General features: G+C 44.2%; 1 protein-coding gene across 1 annotated transcript in view; it reads right to left on the bottom strand.

The window, feature by feature from the left end:
- ABCC2 (ATP binding cassette subfamily C member 2) overlaps positions 1-17490 on the bottom strand; it is a 277757-nt gene that overhangs the window by 25942 nt on the left and 234325 nt on the right. Inside the window, exons 22-24 of the mRNA XM_069239683.1 lie at positions 14535-14754; positions 12757-12911; positions 8252-8407 (exon numbers count right to left, since the gene is read on the bottom strand). Coding sequence (XP_069095784.1) covers positions 8252-8407; positions 12757-12911; positions 14535-14754 — 531 coding nt within the window. The remainder of the gene's footprint in view (positions 1-8251; positions 8408-12756; positions 12912-14534; positions 14755-17490) is intronic.

Here is a 17490-nt window from a genome sequence, read left to right as displayed (position 1 = left end):
TATAGCAAGCCTTTTTCCTAACAACTCCACACAAAATAGGAATTGTATTAGTAACATGTACCATACAACTGACATCAGATTCAAAGAATTCAGCATTAGTAATGACTTCAAGTCCTCTACTCCTGTGAGGGACATTTCACCCGAACTTACACACAGTACCCTGAGCGTAGATCCAATACTACACAGCACTGTCATAAACTAAAGTGGAAGTTTAAATGTTTCTTTAACTGGGCATAACTTTGTTTATTACCACATTACTCCCAATACCTTGTGAGGTTCAGCTGTTGCACACATTTAACATCTTCCCACTGACGGTGCCCAAAGTCCAAATGCTCGTCTTACAGTCCATTTTATTGAAGGACTGTCCTCCTAACTAAGTAAGCACACACCTCCTGGTGCCTCAAACAGTGTCGCCAATGTGCTGCATTCCAATAATGCCATAGACATGGCATGCAAGCACTTTACAGGTGTGCAGCTATAGCTACTGCTGGACACATTCTCGTCTTCAAGTCACACAGATGATGGAATGTGCCACGAGGATTAGAGCAACTATGCGCCCAATGCCACTTTTAAACCACCATCCACAGTTTCCAGTGCTCGTGCCTCCATCATCTCAGTATGAGGTAAAGGTAAATTTAGCACTTCCAGTGCTCATTGCAGTTTGATATTCTCAATATTCCTGTCAAATTCACTCACCGCCAGATGAATGTGCTGAAAGTCAAGTGTAGTCCGGATATAGTGCACGGTCTTCCTGATCGCAGAGGAGTGCGCTCTTCCCAGCTGAGCACACGCTTATTGTAACATACTCACTGCTCACATTACCTGTGTGCGCATGTGAGCACTGAGCTTTCCATGGCAACACGCTTAATGATCTTGGCAACGCTCCCTGCCTCCAGATAACGCCACTTCCAGTCTTACACTCGGGGCGCACAGTAAATCAACTGTAAAAATGTGTAAAACTTTGCTGCTACTTGACTCACCACCGCACATGTTGAATTCAAACCAACTCCACTCAAGATTGGTACTAGTAAGGCGATTACTCAACTCTATACATTGTTCAACTCTGTACATAGGGAGTTTAGCAGGCCACTTCCCTAAGATTGTTGTCCGCAGGCTGTCTGTTGGAAAAGACACTAGTGGAGTTGTCATCTCGCGTTTTCAATGCACTTTCACTTTTTTGTTTCCATAAGTTCCCTTCACACATAGGTTCAGTTTCCAGTTGTTGCCAGTGTTGTAATTAAGGATTTCTTCTTAGTAACCAGAAGACAGGTAGCCAGTTCATGTAGAATAATAGGTTGTTGGTTTATTGAAGAGGTCACAAGTTAGGTTCAAGGTTACTGAATTGAACACCCCACCAGAAGCAGCATCCCCTCTGCTCAGCCCACTTCCTCTAACCGCCCACTCCTTCAGTCACTCACCAACGTTCCATGACATCATACACTAGCTGAGCAGAGCAGGTAAACATAGAAGCTGTGCAGAGAATGAATTACAATCAACAGCAGATTATAAAAGAGTTGTAGTGCACATGACGGATTACATGGGTAGGAAGAAAGAACTCATAGGACTACTATGGTCAAATGCTTGGCCAACAGGACTTGGACAGCTTAGAGTAAGCAAGGACCATTGTGTGAACCTGCAAGGCCTTGATGGGCACTAGAGTCGATTCTAACCCAGTTTGAGAACTCTCTCTATGACTGTCATGGAGCCGAATGCCCTTGCATTTTCTAGGCTCCTGGGATGAAGGAATGAGTGGTCTGCACTGCTTCCAGTTTTGGCCACCCTTCCAACTTCTTACATACTGTTTTTGAGAATTAAATGTATTTCTGTGATGTCTATTTTATCGGTTCTTAGCAGTGGTGATGCATTCTTACAATGTTTATCTGAGAGCTGTGGGAAAAATGGGAACAACATAGGCATTTATCTTTTCTGCTTTGGTTTTATATGAGGTAGAATTATTTTGTGCCATATCCCTGATGGCCGGTGGGTGGGGTATGCCTTTGATTATATGTGTTTACAATGACTGCTGATTCATTGTCTTCTTAACATACTGAGTCAGTCTACTTGTTGTAAAACAGATCTTACCATTCTGACCTTTTCTTATAAATGCATCAAGTACACACTTTTTCTTGTTGCTTGATATTTTTGTATATTATGTGGGAGACACCTCTGTATGACCTTCTCCTCTAATAGTTTTGTTTCTTTACAATGTGGATCTACCTTTCTACACTTTCCTCTTGCTCTGCCTACTTTTTCTCTCTTCCCCTGCCTCCTCAGACATCCTCTTCTACCAATGCTGAGGAGGCAACTCGGACATCACAGAGACCTGTTCAGCGATGTTGTCTTACCACTCTACTCAGAATTGCCTACTGGCATCCACTCTCCCTCTCTGCCTCTTGTCCAGGGTGGTTGTCTTCCTTTCATCAAACACACAAAAAATAATGGGAAGAATGTTTCTCATAAATCGAACTACTGGCAATCAATCAGGGTAGCATTCCAACCTCTAGTTCTTTTGTCCACTGAGCCACCTCATTTTAGGCCCAGCCAAATGTAAATTGTCTTGACTCTACTCCATTAGGAACATTCCAGCCCAAACAACTAGTCCAGGTTCTCCCTGAATTGAAACACAAACAGCCCAAGACCGGATTTACCCTGATTGGACCTCATCAGTTGTGTGTAGCTTAGTTCCAGTGGCAAAGTGAGCATAGGACCCATATCTGGGCTTACCCCTGCCACTTAGGGTTTTATATCAAACGCACAAAAGGTGATGGGAGGAATTAGCCCACCACAGCATCTCAGCGTGGATCCAGAATTTCTACTGCATTTCTTCTTCATGGTTTGTGTTGTGACTTGAATTTTGCAATGCATTCTCTCCTCGGTTACATGAGTCACAGAATGTTGATGAGTGCCTGTTTGGTGTGAATGGTCAGTTGTTGAGAGTGGGCTGAGCAGCAAGGATGTGGCTCCTGGTGGGGCGTTACCTGTAACTAAGTTGAAAAAACTACATCTTATAATCTACGAAAAAACACACAAGGGTAGTAAGGGTGAAAGGTGCCGCACATCTAGGCAGTAAAACAATAATTTTAGACAAGTATCGAAGTTAATGCAGAGTCTGGTGCAACCTGGCCCAGTGCCTTACTACCCAGTAAGCACCAAAAAGGGTACCGGAGTACCCAAGGACAAAATTAGACAAGATGGCCACAGCACACATAATGTATAGTCCAACAGTATGGCAGGGATAAGTATCCCTGATGGTATGCTGTAGGTTGGAGGAAGTGAAAGGTTGAATGGAGTCTCAAGTCTTGTTTTGCAGATGGTGTCTTTATTTGTAGATGCTAAAATTCATTGTGCCATCATCAAGATACAGCCAACACGTGTTTCGTCACACAGGTGACTTCATCAAGGCTGGGCCGTCCGGCCAAACGGTAGGTAACGAAGGTGCCCCGTGATCAGCTGAGTGGGCCTTAGAAAGTGAATTGGATCTTCTTGGAGTGGACCTATCGGTAGTCTGGCTGCCCAAGCAGCAGTAGTTGAGTGAGGTAATGAACACGTATGGTAGGACAGGTATGACAGGCCCTGATAAGTATAATTATACGCTCCTACGACTTCGTGCCGAGCGTCTTTACTCGGCTCTCCAGGTTCTGACTATAGGCTTATCAGGCAGCATTGAAGTGAATGAGCAGAGTTTTAGACTGAACTCGGAGTTAACTGGCAATGTTTAATTTAAGTGAACCAGTAGTGTTTTATGGGAAGGAAACAGCAATTAAACGCCTGTGGAAATTTGACCCTCCTACCAGATGTGGCTGACTGGTGCATCATGGGGAGAATCATCCTGAATTTCTAAGTGTGCAATAGAGTGGCAGGTGTTATGGACATTAGACTGTTGAGCCGCTGCATCATTTGATTTATTAGGGTCTGTGCAATGCGCTGAGATCTAAAGCATTCCTAGATGTGTGAAGGGTGGGGAGTACGTGATCTAATACTGTAGTGGAACGTCTGTCCACTTACCATTGAAGTCCAAGGATTCTAAGCACATTTGAATTGACTGCGAGGCTGCTGTTCAGCAGCTCCTGTCACCAGGGAGTGTGGGCTGTGAGAGACATTCCGGGGACCTGCAAGGCTGACGAGCATTATTATGGACACTTCTAGAGTGTTTAATCCCTGACAGCAGCTTGAAGACTAGAACATGGACTGTGTTACTTTGGTGTGAGGCTGACATGCATTGTTTTCTTGTGTCACACTTCGCTATGTTCAGGAACATGGATGTGGAGTGCTCATGAATGAAAGGCTAGAACGCAGACTAACTGAGAGCCTGTTATCAAGTTCATTATTGCAACATGGCGCATCAGGGCAACCACTACATTGCGTGTACACCAGGAACTGTAATCATGTCCTTTGTGAATTGGGCGAGTTGATTCCAGCTATGTGGATCATCGGATGCCCCGACAGCATTGTGAAAGCACCAGGAAGTGCTCATATGTTATGATATTTGACCCACACATCTGCCTGGGCTTAGAGTATCCAATTATCGGACAGTTAAGGTAATTTCAGGTGAAAGGTCGCTCACCGGGGACTTTTGTGTTATCGGTGAAGGTTGTCAATGCTATACTGAATTTGCTGCCTAAGTAGATTTTCATTGCTACACTGAATTTGCTGCCATGAATAGATGTTCAATGTTATACTAGATTTGTTGGCCCTCAGTATATTTTCAATGCTATTCTGTATTTGCTGCATATGTATAATTTTATAATTGCCATGCTTAACCGTAGAAATGTTTTACATGGTTGTATGCTAGAGTCTTATGTACAGTTGTGACTGAAGGGTCTTGGTGGAGAGTGTAGTGTCATGATGAGTATATACCCCAGTACAGTTTTTATGCAGGTTGGGGGAGGGGAGAGGGTGGAATAATATCTATTAGGTGAACACAGTTGGGGGTATGATTGGTAGCCTGTTTATGTCAATGCCTTTTAGTATTGCCATGCTGACAGTAGGGGGGTTATACATGTATGTACCCCTGGTCCTGTTAAGTGTGCAGTATAGTGGGAGTGTGTGGTTTGCACCTTAGTATTGCTGAGTGTCCTTCCTAAGGGGTTAAGGATGTAAGGGTATGGTGTGTTACATTCTAATGGTGTGCGGCCTTCCTAAGGGGTTAAGGAGAAGTGTAAGAGAGTGTGTGCTGCACCCAAGTGACAATGGGAGTGTTCTTAAGAGCATCTCTGGCAGGGGTTGTGTACCCTGATGCTACATTGTTGAGTTGTGTACTCTGGCAGGGGTCGTGTACCCTAGTGTTGCGTTGCAAGGTCCTGTACCCTAGTGTTGCATTGCAGGGTCGAGTACCCTAGTGTTGGGTTGCAGAGTGTGTACCCTAGTGTTCCACTGCAGTGTTGAGTACCCTTTTGTTGTGTTGCAGGGATGGGTAAACTAGTGTTGCATTGCAAGGTTGTGTACTGATAGTGTTTCTTTGCAGGGTTGTGTACCCTAGTGTCGCTTTGCAGGGTGGTGTACCCTAGTGTTGCATTGCAAGGTCGAGTACACTAACGTTGCATTGCAGGCTTGTGTTAGTGTTACATTACAAGGTTGTGTACCCTAGTGTTGCGTTGATGGGTTGTGTACCCCAGTGTTGCTTTGCAGGGTCATGCAACCGAGTGTTGCATTGGTGGGTTGTGTAGCCAAGTGCCACTTTGCAGGGTCATGTACCCTAGTTTTGTGTTGCAGAGTTGTGTACCCTATTGTTGCGCTGATGAGTATGTTGCACCTCCTTGTCACCCGGGTGTTACGTTGTAGAGTTGTGTACACTGACAGGGGTCATGTACCCTAGTATTGCATTGCAGGGTTGTGTTAGTGTTCCATTGCAGGGTTGTGTACCCAGATGTTGTGTTGCAGGGTTGAGTATCCTAGCGTTGCATTGCAGGGTTGAGTATCCTAGCGTTGCATTGCAGGGTTGAGTATCCTAGCGTTGCATTGCAGGGTTGAGTACACTAGTATTGCATTGCAGGACTGTGTACCTTAGTGTTGCCTTGAAGGGTTGTGTACCCTTGTGTTGTATTGCAGGGTTGTGTATCCTAGTGATGCACTGCGGGGTCAAGTACACTTGTGTTGCGCTGCAGGGTTGTGTTAGTGTTGCGCTGCAGGGTTGTGTATCCTAGTGTTGCGTTGTAGAGCTGAGTGCCCTAGTGTTGCATTGTAGGAGGGTCGAGTACACTAGTATTGCTTTGCAGGGTTGTGTTAGTGTTGCATTACAGTGTTGTGTACCCTAGTGTTGCGTTGCAGGGTTGTGTACCCTAGTTCTGCGTTGATGGGTTGTGTACCCTAGTGTTGCTTTGTGGGGTCATGTGACCTATTGTGTTGCAGGATTGAGTACCCGAGTGTTGCATTGATGGGTTGTGTACCCTAGGGTTACTTTGCAGGGTTGTGTACCTTAGTGTTGCGTTGCACGGTTATGTACCCTGTTGTTGCTCGGCCACAAAGTTGGTCATATGATAAGCTATGAAGCTGGAAGTGCACACCATCACTGTCACAGTTGCCTGCTTCCGGTCGATTAATGACACCAATGATACTTGGATGTTTGGTATGGTCAGCCTCGGCCTCGACTGAGCACTTCTTGAATTTTATCGTATTGACAGATGCACTTTTATGAATCACCTAATTCGAGAATTGAGATGTGAAATGTTCTCTCCTGTTTTAAAATAATGCACTCAATGATTGTACATTCACGTACTCATTATCTCGAGGTACCTATCTGCTACTAAGAAGAGCTGGTACCGTACCACTAAAAGTACCGAATTACTGCTGAGAAGTGCAGGTACTTTCCTTTTAAATTAAAGAAGTGCCAGCATTCAGAACTTTGAAAAGTTGTTGTGTATTATTATGTTGCAAGTTATCTTCAATTCAAATACAGGCACAATCTGGACAACCAGCACTATGCCTGACGTCAGGCCACGGTCCTGTACAAGAAAGCGACCCAAAAGAAGCAACATTGTGCATGTACAATACATTTAGGACAGAGACACAATTGAAAACGGAGGTTCGTGTGTCTCCTAAAAACGCAACAAAGCTATGCAGGGTGTGTTTTATCTTCAAAACATAATAGATTTTAGAGCACTTAACTGGAAGGGCGTGGAAGAGTTCAATTCAAACACATTCACAAAACAGAAAACCAGTGTACTACTAAGTGAGTAAGTGACATACGAGTGAACAATCCCCTCAGCACCTGACTCCTGCACTGAAGTCCACTGCTCACTGTTGCCCGGGCCTCGAAGAGAAGTCCTTGTGCAACAGAATGGAAAGCCCTGGGGCGGCTCTGTAAACATTAATAAATAGGCCGCTTAACCATTTTTGTCCAGACTGCCTTGCGAAACGTGAGATTCCTACAACTAACGTTGTTTAAAAAGGTTTTGAATGTGCGAACGTAGCTTTACATAAAGACCCATGCAAACATGTTAAGATCTGCAACTCTGCATTTCTCAAGACCAGTCCCAGTGTCACTTGGAGCAACTGCAGCTCTCACAACAGCAACAAAACACCACTGTGCAGGTTTCAAAAGTATACTTTTTAATGTATTTATTTTTTTCTAAAGCGGCAGTAGTCATCACGTGATGACCCAGAGCGCTGGAATTACTGGTAATTAAAAAAATGTAGGCATATACACACTACGGGATAATAACTAGGTTATCAAGAGCTCAGTGTCGTGCAATGGGCATCGGAGTGAACATGTTTCGATCTCCGATCATGGATCTGTTTGGGAGTACTTAAAAATGATGATTATTTCACAAAATAATAAGTTTCTCTCACTTAGTGCACCTACCAATCTGCATTCTCCTCCCTTTCCATTGCTCCCAAACCCCTCTTGTGCGCCGGTTTGTGGTATAATGTATTTCAACATTAAGGGCCAGCGTGATTGTAGGGAAACCTAAAGCTCACATCACCCAAGTCTTACAGACCAAGCTACGCCCCTGTGTCTCCTAGCAACAGCTGGATTGTCATTCCCACCAGACTAGATTCTACCACAAGGCCACTGTTATTCTTGCTTTACACCGTTTTCACAATTCAATGTAAAGATGATTCCCATTATTCTTTTCCTTTTGGACAGTTCTCCAATACCCCAGAGAGAGGTTTCTTTATATGAATATATACATGAAGGCAAAAATAAATAATTAAATAAATAAATGTATGGATCGTCCAATAACAGTTCTGACCTGCCCTGCTGGCATACACAGCCAGTCTCTATTAGACAGGTCCAGGTTTTGCTTCTTACCTGAACAAAGTAGTAAATGATGCCCAAAGGAATGATCACAACGGCGAAGATAGGCGTGGCCAAGCAGATCAAAAACAAGGTGGCAATCACCCCTAGGAAGCAGCCCACCCAGCTGCGAAATGACATGGGGATGGTCTCGTCCACTGTGAATATATCCTAAATGGGGAGAAGTAAATGAGAGTGAGTACAGGTCAGGTCTGATGCGCTGACCAAAGCCTAGCGAGGGAGTCGAACGGAAGACATATCTAGACAGAAATACAGTGGCTGCTAACTAGAGTGACATACCGCTATTACAGTGTTCCTTATGGATGAACTATAACTACCATGTAGAAAACGAAATACAGATGGTTTGCCTCCGCCGTCTATTGTTGTATACTTCTAAACATCTAGATGAAAATGCAGCAGCAATAATAATCTTTTCAAACCTAATATTCAGAGTGCTTCTCGGACAGAACAAAGGGTGGGACCAGAAAACACACTGCAATGTGACGCTCTGGTGGCGCTGTGCCCGTGGCCGTATTTACAAGGTGGTGTTAAGCCACTTTTTGTGATTTACCGTCACCTTGTAAATATGGGCCCTTCAACACAGTTTTCTGTGGCAGAGGGGAGTGCATTGGATGTTGCTGTGGGTGTTCCAATGCACACCCGTTGCTCTTGATGCTGCCTCAGATTTACAAGGCGCAACAAGGAAAAATACTTTTCTTTCCCCTCATTTTTGCTTTGTTTATGCGGGCGCATTCTGCAGCACGCATAGAAAGAGCAAACCGCCATGAATGATTGTTTATGTGCAGGAAGGTGTCCCTTCCTGCACACAATCAATCATTGAATAATGACGATTTGCTTCTCCTATGTGTGCTGGGATTTTTTCCCTGATAAATATAGGTAGGATTTACCTGCTGATATTTAAAGGAAAACTCATAATTGGAATGTGCAGTAATACTATTTACCACTCATATCTCAATTAATACGTCCACTGATAATAAGGACCCAAGTCATTTCTATACTTCAGTACTTTGTATCAGGTTTGACACATGTGGACCACTATGTAAAGTGACCAAATTACAGCCTTTTTATTTATAATCTGTTATAATATCAGTGACCGACTACTCCTGGGTGCTAAAATAGCAATTTCAGTTTGTATCCCAGTTTAGCAGCAATCAGAATACCATAACTATGAGCAATAATGCATATGTGACCTCTACTTTATGTAGTCGCATCACATATCATTTTGCACACCTAAGAGACCGCAGATACACCCAATTAAAGCTTTGTGTAAATACCCAACTCTGGTTCACAGAATCAGGAATGGTGTGATTTTAGAAAAGAAAGTACATTTATGAATATAAAAAGTAGATCAGCATGGTAGAATTTTGGCATCCAGAAATGTAGGTTAGGTATTGATTTGTGACACACACTATTTGCAAAATTAGGTGAAGAATGGCAAACATAGGTTTGTAGATATTCACATACTTTTTGTAATAGTTTCTCATCTTAGAAGTTACTGAACATTCACTCTAGTCAGGGGCAAGTGTAGGAGGTTTTTCTGTGGGAAGTGGCAGCGATCTGCATGTAATTCGGTTGAAAGGCAAGTGGTTTCTCAGCATGGTAAACTATTTTCCCTCTGCAGCCCCAACAAAACTTAAATGAGCCAATGCACATTTGTGCCATATTTAGGCTGTTAGAGGGAAATCTGTTAATAAAATAAAACAAATCATTTTGACACAAAAATATAGGTTTAATCGATTTTCAGCTGGGAACAACAGGCAGTCTCACATAGAGGCCATGACTGAAGTTCAAAGTTCTGGTTCAAACACCAGTAGCATTTATACTGTAAAAACCACAAAAAACTGTGGTCAAGAGTTCAGCATTTACGTAAGCAACTACAAGCAGTACAGATAAGATAATGAGGTGCCTCTGGAAAGAAGCACTTGCACTTGTTGGCCTCATGGGTGGGCAAGTTACAGTGACGTCATTCACCATATCTATCTTTCTGCACAACAAGAGATTATGGGGGTCATTCTGACCCCGGCGGGCGGCGGGAGCCGCCCACCTGGAGGGAACCGCCAGAATACTGCTGCGCGGTCAAAAGACCGCCGCGGGTATTCTGGGTTTCCCACTGGGCTGGCGGGCGACCGCCAAAAGGGCGCCCGCCAGCCCAGTGGGAAACACCCCTCCATGAGGATGCCGGCTCCGAATGGAGCCGGCGGAGTGGAGGATGTGCGACGGGTGCAGTAGCACCCGTCGCGAATTTCAGTGTCTGCTAAGCAGACACTGAAATTCAGGATGGGGCCCTCTTACGGGGGCCCCTGCAGTGCCCATGCCATTGGCATGGGCACTGCAGGGGCCCCCAGGGGCCCCACGACACCCCATACCGCCATCCTGTTCCTGGCGGGCGAACCGCCAGGAACAGGATGGCGGTATGGGGTGTCTGAATCCCCATGGTGGCACAGCAAGCTGCGCCGCCATGGAGGATTCAGCAGGGCAGCGGAAAACCGGCGGGACACCGCCGGTTTTCCTGTTCTGACCGCGGCCATACCGCCGCGGTCAGAATGCCCTGCGGAGCACCGCCAGCCTGTTGGCGGTGCTCCCGCCGACCCCGGCCCCGGCGGTCCTTGACCGCCGGGGTCAGAATCACCCCCTATATGTTGCGTGCTGCTCATGGTAGCCCTCTCTTGCAAATACTTATCTGACCCTTTACACAGTTCCCCTTAACACAATATGAATGACTTGTGGTTTTTAGGACCCCTGTGCTAAGGAAGGATACACCCTTCTGTTCCACCCTGTTCATGCTAAGTGAACATTTTGAAAGCAACAGTTGGTGCAGCTTTAAAGAAAAACTCTCATTCTAATGTGGCTTGGGCCTCTTGTGTGTTTCAGCACAGCTAACTTAACAATGCAGCATGTGTATAAGTTTCCTAAATAATAAGTGTTTGTTTGTCCTAAATATGACCTGCCTTTTCTATTGATCCCACAGTCTGTCTTTTTTAACATGTCATGTATTAAACCTTTCACTACTTACATTGGTTTACAACTATCTAGCCTAAAATGTTTGTATTGGGATTTGGGAACTTATGTTTGTTTGTATGTGATGTATTCCTATTCTTCCTACATCAAGGCAAGCAGAGTTTTCCACCTGGTGGAAATCTGCTTGCATTATTTTTAGGTCTTATTTACTGTACAGCAAAACTGTCTGGATGGAAAATGCCTATTGTAGGCTTGATAAGAACTTATTTTATTGTCACTATTATTTGCTTGCTTGTTATTAAATGGCTTTCCTTGTCCCTCTTATGTTTGTCCGTATCCTCCTTTGATTTGACAGACTTGTATCCTTTCACTTCTCACTTTTGGAAAAAACTATTTTTTTCTTTTAAGTATTTCATGAAAGTAGATGTGTTTTTCAGCTCTCTCACTCATGCGCTTCTCCCATGCCAAATATACATCACCAGCTCTTCATGTTTCTTACCCCCTCGATTTGCAAGCTCAATTTTGTATACTTCACCCCAGCCAATGTATACTTCGCCCAAGCCAAACTCCCTCCTTCTCTGAACCCCGTGCTGCTTTCTTGCATGTGTGCTTCTCCGCCTGCCCCCCAGGGTTGCTCTCTTCCATCTGCTGCTTTTACCTCCCCTCAACCACTCCCTGTTGCTCCCCCACCAACTGCACCTTTATTGCCTCCCACCCTGTAGTCTTTTTATTTTTTATTATTTCCTTTTTGGAGAACTAGGCAGCAAAAATTGCTGCCTGCCTCCCTGTCTTAAAAAAGCATTTTCGCCTTTTTTTTATTTTTATTTATCGATCATGTAAGGACAGGTAAATAAAAAAATGGCACCTATATCATTTTGTAGGCACACAAATGCCAACATAAACCATGCACGTGCCTAAAAATGACACAGCTTCTGGAGCGGAGTTTTTTTTTCTTTAAATGGGCCGGCACTGTCCGGTACTGAGAACCGGCACTTTTTTATTTTTAGAGAGAGAGAGTACCTGTACTTCTCAAGAAAAACGTAATACTTTTAATTGGAGAGTACCGGCACTTCTCAGAATTTTTCCATTCCAAGCACTGATGCTGCACACCATCTTGCCGATGAGTGAGAGCACCCCAAAAGGTATTAGCACGTGATAGGCCCCCAAAGTGTGAGACCTATTAGTTTGCTAATGCTTGTTAAGTATTAGAGAAGCCAATCAAAGCCACGACTATCGCAGGTTTCCTTAACCACTGCTCTTAATATCACAGACATTTCCAGCTTTTAAAACCAAACCTTGTTACTCGGTCCGGAGTTTTTAACTGGACAATGACATAAGGAAAGTTGAGCTCCCCCCCCACCCCAGGCAAGGTACCTGGAGGGGGCCCCCTCTCCCCGGGACCCAGTCAGAGGCCTGTCGCTCGTGCACAATGCACTGTGTGTGGGGGGGGCCTGGAGCTGCCCCACCCGCCGCACCTCAGGGGCCTTTGTTGCGCTACTGTCACTGGACTGCACCTTACCCGTATTGTAACCTGAACTCACCTTAGCAAACCTGTTCACGATGCGCCCTGTTGGGGTTGTGTCAAAGAAAACCATTGGCACGTGCAAAATGTTGTTGAGCAGCTGCCTGTGCAGCAACCTGGAAGCGCGCACAGCCCCGCGGGCCACGAGGAACGATGAGATGAAGACAAAAACGCCTGCAAGAGAAACATTAGATCGCTTGAATAAATTGTCAGTATGCAATTATCACAATGTCCTCGATGCCCAGCAATCCCAACATACATTGCAGGAGGCAGGTGCCTCCAAGAAACCACCAATAAACTTTACTTGCCTGGATAAATAAATAACGTCGACCCTCATTACGAAAGCCCAGTTTATTGCGATTATTGCGGTACCCGCAATTATGAGTTTTATGGTCAAACCTGCAATATTTATCGGTAGAAAATTTCCGGATAAGTACCACAGCATGTTGATCTGGTGTAGTAAGCAAGAAAATCTGCAGGTATTTACCCCCAAACTCCTAAAGGGTGATATTTATCACACACAATACATTCCAAGTCAGCGAAGTCAGATTTTGTGATGTGCCCTGACTTTTACAGCGATTAGTGAGTAGTGAGGGCCTAAGAGTATTAAGAAGGATACTTCATGGATTGCGTATTGGTATATATACTCTGTTCCTTATTCTTTCTAAGGGGTAACTCTTGGCGCCAGGAGAGCACACGCACAGTCAGTGCTCTGGAATGAGCTTTGGTAATAAGTCATGTTGTGTGACATTGGTAGCTATGCACATGTTCTCTTCCCCATTAGTGGGTTTGATTTACACCATAAAGGAGAAAGCAAACTCAGGAAATACTTGTGTATCTAAAAATATGGGTGTTATTTGTCCGTCAGGTGGTTATGAAACATATTTGCAAAACACTTCGTAACGATTCCCACGGTTAGTACAACAATTCACTATAAGGATAATAACTTGCATTTGAAAGTTGTTGCCAGAGCTTTGTATCTTCGGTGGTACCGAAAGAACCAGAGAATGGATTCAAAACGGCAACTGACTGACCATTATGCAGATCATTGTTGTCAATTCACAAGATGTGAGGTGCAAGCCTAGCAGAGCATGAAATGCACAAAAAGTCATTTACCATCCCGGTTCAAATGGACACAATGTGAACAGAAAGAAAAGATTGGCAAGATGTTCCCAAGCAGAGAAAATATTCTGGTTCTATTAGCTCATTGGGTAAATGAGCATGCTTGACACACAAGGACAACATTGATGACCCACCTATTAAATATCTAACATTGATAGATTGATTTACTGCATGGGACAGATAGGCAGGTGTTGACATTCCACTAATCGATTTTAGTCAATATTCATGAAAACATTGTTAAACAGTATGTTAATGTCCAATGTTTTAATTTAAATTGCCTGATCTTATTTTTTAATATTCTAATTAAGCCATGTGACTCTACCACTATTTCATTTGCCTGGATTTGGATGTGTTTTGAGCAAATTGAAGATATTGCACATTTGGGCTTGTTCAATTTCAAAGGTCACAAAAAGTCATTTTTAAAGCTGGTCTACGTGTTACTCATAGTCAAATGAATCTCAGAGGAATTGAACTCTTCGACATGAAGCTTGAAGGCAGCAGGGGCATTGGCCTACATCAACAAAAGGAACATATTCCTAACACTACCTTGTGGATAGTCACTGTGTGCCTTAGCATGGTCTTCTGCTTGGAGTGCAGTGCTGGAGTCATAACTATTATTAAACCAAAAGTCAAGTGCCAAGTGAGTAAATTAGCAGAATATTCTGTCAATCTTACCTTGTGCCACGCCTAGAACTCCGAAGATCCCCACTCTCAAGTCTCTTTGTGACGTGGGATAAGTCATGTTCCTGTAGGTGTCGTCATCTTTGGTCCAGTCACTCAACCACACATTCTGTCCTACAAAGGCCGCGTTCTGCCCCACATATGTCACCAAGATCCAGGTGGAGTAACACCATCCAACTGCTCGTATATATTTGGTGAACAATGAGAACTTCACCTACAGGGCAACACAAAACAGACATTTCATTTTTAATGTGCTTTCCAAACTATCTACTCATGTGCTTTTATTGGGTTGTACAGAGAAGGCTAGTGATATTAATACCCTTTTTCTGTAACTAAGTTTGAATTATTTTTGTACACAAAGATACAATAACAAGACCCATTAAGCCAAAGTAAATTTGGAGTGCTTAGAAGGCAGCAGAGTTCCTGTAACCTTCCCTCCTGTCCACCTCTTCCTTTACCTGTGGGCCCATAGAAAACCCATACATGTGTGCTACCTCCATCCATGGAGACTCCGAGAAACAGAGCTGAGGGGTCAAGCCCTGGAAGGGATAAGTTTACTGTTCAAAACAGACCGGAGGAAATTAGCATACTCTGGAAAAATACTAAAGATATGCTAAACATCATCACATCATTTTCAGCATCATCTCCTGGCCAGCACTCGGGCGAGGGTAGTCTGGCATCCAACAATAAAATTCTTATACTCTGTAGATATAGTAAAAATATATCGTTGTGGTATGTTTCATTAATGGAACTTTGTGACGGACAATAGCTGTACACGGTTATCACTGGATCATAAAAGACCAAGGCACAAAGAAATAAAAAGGTAGTAAAGATAGTAAAATAGCATTTTATTACCCAGAGGTTTCATAAAATAACACAGCATAAAGGTGTACTCTCTTCTAAGAAAACAGGATGTCCCTATATAAAAAGCAACTGTGGGGTAATGTAATGGAACTCCCTAACAACAGCTGCTGACCCCAACTAGAAAAGTCAGACCCCTGTATCAAATTTGCAACACTGCCGGGCTCCCGTTTTGGGAGTTTTTAAAAACAGAAAATAAGAATTCTGTGTACAAATTGTAGAAAATTATTGTTGCTTTGAAGAAGGCGATGTAAACCACTTCATGTACCGCTGAAACGCAGTGTCTACAGTCTTTTTGACAAAATAATCTTATGTTGTTGTCCTTAGTTTGTATTGCAGTGGCAAAAGATAGCTCTGTTTTTGTAAAAAAAAATTTAAATATGTTGGTTTGAGTTGTTTTTTATTGTTTGCATTGGGATAATGTTAACAATGCCAATTATGTTTGGTGATGATAAATGTACTAAAAAAGCTTTTTGCAGGTTTTTAAAGTATGTATATGATTTCATGTATAACTTCATGTATGAACAGTAGATCTTTTGTGATGTTCTTAAGAAAAAATAAACAGTACTGTTTTTTTACAAGTGAGAGACAGAGACGTAAATGGATTTATTGTGGTACAAGTGTTCAATGTATTTCTATTTTGTGCATCCTAATTAAGCCTAAAACATATAAAATTGGGATATATATATAGAAGTAAGGTTGCACAAAAAGGGAGTTTCTTCTGACTTTGGGATATTTCCATGCCATAAACCAGCATTTTGCTTTCAGATGCTTTCCAAGTTTCACAAATGCATTGCACCGAGTTTATTGGCTGCAGACATCCTTATTCCCCAGAAAGCTTGTGGCATGCCTACACTCTGGATACCCAGAGAAACAACGTTGGAGTTCACACCTTGGCAGGGATATGTTCCTGCATGAGGGAGACTGGAAATAATCACTATGATAGGGAGAAAATGCTAAAAGTCGTATGACTGTCATGGTGGGGACAGGCACCATGGCCGACAGCCGCGAAATCATGAAGCTCCAGCCATCCTGCCAAAACCTGTGCCTCGGCACCCACCAAACAAACCTGAACTCTGTGATGAGTAGAATGTCAGGGGCCTGCGGGAACTGAAATAAAGCTTTCCTTTGAGGAGCGGATGCAGATAAGAGGCAGCGAGTGAACAGGGCCTGATGTGTTGCACATCGGTTCTCTCCTTGGACTAGATGCAGTGAGGAGGGCCTTGCCCCAGAGGGACTGATGCCCACTAACAATAGCCCACCTGAACCTCAGGCTATACAAGCTCTCTGTGAGATGGGGCTCAGTGTCCCGAGTGGCGTGGACAGGCCTGACAGCACCTAGAAGGAAGCGACCTTGGCCACGAGGCTAAACAAAGAGGAGGGGAAGCACTTAGGCCCATATTTATACTTTTTGACGCAAAACTGCGCTAACGCAGTTTTGCGCCAAAAAAATTAGCGCCGGCTAACGCCATTCTGAAGCGCCATGCGGGCGCCGTATTTATTGAATGGCGTTAGCCGGCGTTAGCTGACCGGCGCTGCCAGGTGTGCGTGAAAAAAAACGACGTACACCAGGCAGCGCCAGCGTAGGGAAAAATGGCGTTTGGGCGTCCCAAAATGGGGCAAGTCAGGCTGAGGCAAAAAAATCGTCTTAACCCGATTTGCGCCATTTTTTTGGGGCGCCCAGACGCCATTAACATGACTCCTGTCTTAGCAAAGACAGGAGTCATGCCCCCTTGCCCAATGGCCATGCCCAGGTGACTTCTGTCCCCTGGGCATGGTCATTGGGCATAGTGGCATGTAGGGGGGCACAAATCAGGCCCCCCTATGCCACAAAAAATAAAATAAAAAAATACTTACCACAACTTACCTTTTCTTCCCTGGGATGGGTCCCTCCATCCTTGGGTGTCCTCCTGGGGTGGGCAAGGGTGGCAGGGGGTGTCCCTGGGGGCAGGGGAGGGCACCTCTGGGCTCATTCTGAGCCCACAGGTCCCTTAACGCCTGCCCTGACCCAGGCGTTAAAAAGAGGTGCAAATGCAGGGTTTTTTGCCCCGCCCACTCCCGGGCGTGATTTTTGCCCGGGAGTATAAAT

The sequence above is a fragment of the Pleurodeles waltl genome, chromosome 6, assembly GCF_031143425.1.
Source record: "Pleurodeles waltl isolate 20211129_DDA chromosome 6, aPleWal1.hap1.20221129, whole genome shotgun sequence".
Taxonomy (NCBI): domain Eukaryota; kingdom Metazoa; phylum Chordata; class Amphibia; order Caudata; family Salamandridae; genus Pleurodeles; species Pleurodeles waltl.
The sequence above is the reverse complement of the archived record's forward strand: the minus strand, read 5'-3'. Positions and strand labels throughout refer to the sequence as shown.